Genomic DNA, 6,537 nt, shown 5'->3' on the forward strand with positions numbered 1-6,537 from the left:
GATGGAAAGGTATTGTACCATGAGTTGAGGGACGGAATAGGCCATGGGGACGGTGACAGGAAATTCCTCACGATGAGGCTTTTGCTTGACAATACACAGACACTTCTGCTCAGCTAAGAAAGAAAGAAAGANNTCCTACAGGAGAAAGCGTATACGTATATATATTATAAAGATACAGATGTATGAGATGCCTCGCTAAGATAGAGAGACATGTCTCTCTTGTATGATATGCATGCATGCATACGTGTATAGAGATGTGTAGGTACATACACCTAAGAAGAAGGAGGAGGTACATGCAAACTTATAGGAAGATCTATCGACTGGATGTGAAAGAAAGAGAGAGACAGAAATAATACGAGGAATCGGATTCGTTTTAACAGAAGAAGAAAAAGCCCGTTTAATCCTCTCTCTTGTGAAATATCCTGTCTTGAAGAGAGAGAGAGAAAAGAAAAGAAGAGAGACTATTTTCTTCAAACTCTTTCTTTTCTTCTTGCAAGTTTCCGAGAGAATAGAGGAGGAAGTATCCTGATCCAAAGGAAGCTCTTTCTTCTTCTTCTTCGCGAAGTAAGCAAAGACAGAAGAAATTTTTCTTCTCTCCAAATTCTCGCCTCTTCTTCATTGATACGACCAGACAGAGAAAGAAAGAGACCCAAGAAGAAGAAGGATAAAGAGAAAGCACCGTGGAAAGAATACACGAGTTTTCCTTGTATGTTTTGTTCCTCTCTCGTCTCCTTTCTTTCTTTCTCTCTTCTTTCTTTCTTTCTTTCTTTCTTCTTACGTCTGATGAGGACAATTTGGAGCTCTAGGCGTGTTCTCCTAATAATGGTGACTGTGAAGCGAGAGACCCCGAGTGTATTGTAAGTGGAGAGACACTCCTCGTTCCTCATCTCGTTCGCCTCGTCTCGACTCTCTCCCACATACAAGATCCTACACGCAAAGAAAGAAAGAAGAGAAAGAAGAGAAAAGGGGGAGAAAAAGGGGAGAAAAGGACAATGCATTCTTCAGCAAAAGAAGCAAGAAAGGAAGGAAAGAGAGAAAGCCGAGAAAGGTGGATATGGAAGACGTAAGAGAGATTCTCTATAGAGATGCGGTCGGTGGAGAAGAGAAGAAGAAAGATTGAAAGAGATGAAATTCCTTCCTACACTGGAGATATCATCTATCTCCCAAGACCTCGGCTTACCTACATCACGAACCTCTCTTTCTTTCTTTCTTTCTTTCTTTCTTTCTTTTCTCTCTCTCTCTCTAAGATTTGACGCAAAAGACGAAGGGGCATGACGCAACACACACCCGATCAACTTGCTTGGCTTCTCTCCAAAGTTTTATGGGAAAATTTTAATGAATAGAAACAAGCGAAGACTGCATCTCCCTTGAGACTACTCCTACATGAAGAGGTGTACATACACGCCAAAAAGTACAGAAGCCTACAGTCCTCTGCTGTCTGTACGTACGCCCCAATCCAAACACGCACTCCATACACATACACAAATAAGATCTCTAACCTTATAGGCACACATGAACATACACACATATATACATACATAGATACATACATGTACCTAACTCGAATATGTACATATATACAAGACAGATGCATGTGTATGACTCTCGCACATACATATACATGTACACAGCTCATACCTATATATATGTATATACATGTATATTTAATCGTAAAGCATATGTGCATCTCTGTCTTTCTATATCTGTGGATAAGTAGTGAGAGATAAAGAGCGGAGGGGAGGGGGGGGATTTAGTGTATGTTTACATGGCTTCAGCAGAGAGAGATCTCCCAACTTCCTTAAGCCTTTCGGAGACCTTCTTTTTGATCTGCTGGACAGTAGCGATCGAAGGGACCTTATGAAGATTCATCATAGGCCTCTTGTTGCCATCCAGGAGAACGATCGTGCAGAAGTCTGTACAGCCCAGACAGGATACACGGCGAGTTTGACCCTCTCCCATCTTGAAAGAGAAAGAACGAAAGACAAGGCCAACAAGAAAGATGAAAAAGAGAAAGAAGGCAGAAAGAAACAAAGAAGGGTTAGAAAAAAGACAGAAAGAAAGTGGGAAAGAGAGAAAGGAATGGAAGTGAGGAGGACGGAGAGGATTGGGGGTGTTCGATTCCTTCCAACTGAATTTCCAGGACAGAAGAGTGCCACAGAGCAATTCCCTTCAAAAAGAAGAAGAAAAGGAAACTTCTTCAAAAGGGGTCGGGTGACGTGTGTAGTTTCTTCTTCTTCTTTCTCTTATGAGAGGAGCGGAAAAAGAAAGATGCAGACTAAAAGAAAGAGTCTAGATGAATATCCGAGAAGTCCTTCTTCTTCCTCTCGACTTGAGTGAGAAGAGTAAGAGAAGAAAGAAAGAAAAAGAGGAGGAAGAGGTCTGTTTAGCAAGGAGACTAAGAAAAGCTAGAGAATGAGATGTTCTGTCTTCTCTCTCGCTCTTTCTTTCATAGACAGAACGCTATCTTATCTCTCTCTCTAAGAAAAGGGAGGGAAGAAAAAGAAAAGAATGACGGGAGGATACACGAAAGGACACCCACGCAGAAGACAAATAGAGAGGGAAAAAAAGAGGGCAGGAGAAAGAAAGAAAGAAAGAAAGAAGTGCAAGAATGATAATTCTCTCTCTCGCTTTAACGAAACAGAAAAGGAAAAGACGGAAGGAAGAGAGAGGAGAGCTTTTTGGCCTCGGCAAGAATAGAAAGAAATCTAAAGACTGGCTTGATCATATGCTAAAATGACGTAGAAAGAAAGACAGAAAAGAAAGAAGGACAGATCAGCAAGCTAGAGAAAGAGAACGACCAAATCCCCGGAGAACGAGCGGCTTCTATCGAAGGAAAGAGATACAAGAGAAGCAGAATGGAAGAAGCACATTTGCTAAAAGTAGAGAAGAAAGAAAAGCTTGACGTGAAGAAAAAGAAAAGAGAGAAGCAGACTTTGTTAATTCTGATCCGTCCGCCTTTTCTAGGAGAAAACTCCCATGACGCAAAGAAAGAAGGCTATGAATGAATCGATGAATGAATGATCAGAAAAATCCCGGATGGCGAATGGATGGATGGCGAATGGATGGATGGATGGATGGCGAATGGATGGATGATCGTCATCACGATAAGGCTGTAGCCCTAGTAGTTGCAGCTGACTGCTACAAGAAAGAAAAGAACAAGAGCAGGCAGGAGGAGGGCGGAGCAGGAGGAGCAAGCAAGCAAGCAAGCTGTCTACCTACTACTACTACTACCTGGTCGCTGTAGCAGATGGGTCGGTGGTCTTGCAGTAGGTCCTATCCACTACTACTCGTAGAAGTATCCTTACTATATCTGTATCTACTACTACTACTAGGATACTGTTCAGCCGCAACTACTACACTTACTTCTACGAGTATGACTAAAATAGCTTGCTCTTGCGGGGTGGTGTATGTACACCTCAGCCCCCTACCGACTGTTGACTACTACTACTACTGAAGAAGATGGATGGTAAAAGGCAGTCCCGCAGTCCCTACCGACGTCGTAGCCCCTGGCGTACACGCGGAGAGCAAGAAGAAGAAATAAATTAACAAGAAGAAAAGAGAGAGAAGCAAGTAGGAGGAACGGAGAAGCAAGAAGAAAAGCAGCGATCCTTCACCCTTTTTCCGTGTCTTGTTTCTCATTCCTCTCCTGATGGGAAATATCGCGACCCTCTGTCTGATGAAAAGCAAACGGGTTCTTCTTCGTTGTCGTCTTTCTTTCTTCTTCTCTTTCTTTTCTGCCTTTTCTCTTGATCGAAACAAGAAACTTCACGAAACAAGCAAGAATACAACGATCACCTACGTAAGAGGAGGAGGAGGGACCCCGCAGACTCATCCTAGACTGGAAGGCGCGGAGAATCCACCACTACCTTCCACTACATTCTTTGAAAGAAAACGAAAGAAACAAAAAGAAAGAGAGAAAGCATCCCTCCGTGTAGTACTGTAGATATCTCCGTGAATTCATCTACCTGTCTTTCTTCTACTTGACGTCCGTCCAACATACATACACATCACTCACTGCCTTTCCCCTCCCCTTCTTTCTCCGGAGCTAACTTTTTCTTGGTAGACACTCCAAGCACCGATTCACATGCATTTTCTTTCCTCTTTCTCTCACCTTGCAAGAATTAAGTTGAAAGCAAGAGACAGTGTACGTCATGATCTCTTTCTCATTGAAAAATCCATCGATCTACCCTTGTTCATCTATCTATCCCTCGCCGCCCTCTTGAACGGCGTAAAGAGCAGACTCTTCTTAAATACTGACAGAATGAGAAAGCTCACTCCATACACCAGGCGACCACTCTTCAAGGGCTTTCTGTCTCCTTTTTCTTTCTCTTTCTTCTTTGCTTTTCTTTCTGATCCCATCCACACTGAACCCATGAGAAACAGAGAACCGTAGCAACTCTATCTTTCGCTCGAGACATTCTTTCACATGACGATGCTGGGGATCTTCTCGGGTCTACGACGGCATTCATTCATCCGGATGCACCTCTTGTCATATGTGTGTATCTAGACGTGTACACTTTTTCTTTCTCCTTCTATGTATCTCCCCATACATACAGATAGAAAAGATCTAGAGCCATGGGAAGAGAGAAGTCCTGGACCCTAAGAGAGATAGAGAGAGGTATCTTCTTTCCTTCCTTTCTTCATCCATACACTCTAAAGTAACGTTTTCTTCTCTCTCTTCAACTTATGCTTCTCACGACCTCTCGGGGGTTCTCTTTTCGCTTTAAGGTTTCTTCTCCTCTCCATCCTTCCACGCGTTAACATTCCTTTCACATCTCTCTAAAGACCGAAAAGAAGAAGGAGACTCCTCTTGTATCTCAGTCAGCCTTCCATCCACTAATACAAAGAAAGAAGAAAGAAAAAAGATGAGTCTGCACTATCTCTGAATGACAGTCGGGTAGGGAGGAAAGCATCGGTCTCGGATCACCGAAAGAGGCCAAAGAAGAAGAGGAGGGAGAGATACGAAAGCAACTGGCTACGACTGCGACTACAGCAGCTATTCTCACCTATCCAATTTATTTGGAGTAGGCAAAGGAGGGAGGAGTCTCTCATCTCTCCCCTGTGAAGAAGTAAGGAATCTGATGGGAAAGAGACAGAGAGAGAGAGATAGACCAGGGGAAGAAGAGATCGCCGGTCTCTGAAGTGTCTGAGAGCTCTACCACAAAAGACGCTTTTCTTTCTTTCTCACTCTTTCTTTCTCACTCTTTCTTTCTTTCTTTCTCTTTCTTTCATCTTTTTGAGCCGGTAAGCATCACTCGAAGTTTTCAGAAGAAGACAAGACAGAAGAGGAAAAGTTTAACTAGAAAGAGAAAGATTCAAAGGAGGAAGAGAAAGAAGCAGAAAGGTCGATAGAGAGACAGAAGAACGATAGATTGACGGAGAGAAGAAGAAGAAGAAGAGATGTGTGAAGAGGAGAGATAGAGGTTTTCTCTTTTAGACTTTTTCTTTTCTCTAAGGAAATGCGTCAGCGAAAAATAACCCTGTCTCACACTCCTGAATCTATCTATGAGATTCCGCACTTTTCTCTTTCTTTCTTTCTTTCTTTCTCTTTTGTGTTCATAAAGTGTTTGCCTATCTCTGTGTAAGAAGAAGCTTGGGTCATTCATTTAACGAGGAGCAACTGCTTTCCTCGCTGAACTGCATATGCTGTACACGAGAAAGAATAAGAAGGCGAGAGAAGATGGAGCCAAGAAAGAGATAAAGAAAGAGCCATTCTTCTTTTGGATAGTTCTATCTTCTATGGATCGTTTCATCTTCTGCCTTCTTCTTTCATTTTCATCCTCTTCTCTTTTCTTTTCGAGTAAAAGTCTTGGCAAGAGAGACAGAAGAAAACGAAAGAGAAAGAAAGAGTGAGAAAGAAAGAAAGACTTGTATACCTGTATTAGAGTCAAGATAGACGGATTTCTTTCTCGTCTATTAAGAAGGGAGAAACTTGAACTCGAGAGATGAAGAAAGAAAGAGAGATCGAAAAAAGACCAAGAAAATTACAAAGAAGGAAAGAAAGAAAGAAAGGCGACAGATATCTCCCGGAAAATCTCCGATGAAAATTCACATGCAGAGAAATCCATAAAAAGATACATACACACATACATAGACACATACACAGTTACTTACATAGATAACGATACATATATATATATATATATGTACAAATAGAGAAAGAGATATCTAAGGCAAGATATGAAGAAGAAAAGACGTGAATGACTTCTCTTTCTCACGAGAGAAGACTCTTATTCTCTGCTAGGAAAGGAAGCGAAGAAGAAGCAGAGAAAGAAGAAGAAAATACAACATGACCTCTTTTTTCTTCTTCTACACTAGTGACTCCGTACCGTCAAGAAGAAGAAGAAAGAAATTCTTTCATGAAATTTCGAAAAAAGAAAGATTGAGAAAGAAAGAAAGAAAGGAGTTAGTTTCTCTTTTCTTTCTTTTCCTTAAATTCAACTAGGACAGAAGGAGAAGAAGAAGGAGAAGAAGAAGATCCATTGCTGGACGCCTTCGAAGTGCTGAGAGACTTTCGTGTGCAGGCCTCGTACCCCT

At 41.8% G+C, this 6,537-nt stretch overlaps 3 protein-coding genes across 3 annotated transcripts; all 3 read right to left on the minus strand.

The window, feature by feature from the left end:
* Window positions 1-21: 21 nt before the first annotated feature.
* Window positions 22-3,259, minus strand: CSUI_006043 (myosin light chain 2; the record flags this gene model as incomplete). The annotated part of the gene is made up of 3 exons (XM_068066208.1): window positions 1,766-3,259; window positions 779-927; window positions 22-113 (listed from the first exon to the last, which is right to left on the minus strand). Coding segments are annotated over exons 1-3 (435 nt in total), but the record flags the coding sequence as incomplete, so codon positions are not given.
* A 77-nt stretch (window positions 3,260-3,336) lies between these two features.
* CSUI_006044 (uncharacterized protein) lies at window positions 3,337-4,982 on the minus strand. The gene has a single exon (XM_068066209.1). The coding sequence runs from the start codon at window positions 3,830-3,832 to the stop codon at window positions 3,611-3,613; it is 222 nt and encodes a 73-aa protein (XP_067921815.1). The 5' UTR covers window positions 3,833-4,982; the 3' UTR covers window positions 3,337-3,610.
* A 1,162-nt stretch (window positions 4,983-6,144) lies between these two features.
* Window positions 6,145-6,529, minus strand: CSUI_006045 (uncharacterized protein; the record flags this gene model as incomplete). The annotated part of the gene is made up of 1 exon (XM_068066210.1): window positions 6,145-6,529. A coding segment is annotated over one exon (123 nt), but the record flags the coding sequence as incomplete, so codon positions are not given.
* Window positions 6,530-6,537: the final 8 nt, after the last annotated feature.

The sequence above is a fragment of the Cystoisospora suis genome (assembly GCF_002600585.1).
Source record: "Cystoisospora suis strain Wien I chromosome Unknown contig_3021, whole genome shotgun sequence".
NCBI lineage: Eukaryota > Apicomplexa > Conoidasida > Eucoccidiorida > Sarcocystidae > Cystoisospora > Cystoisospora suis.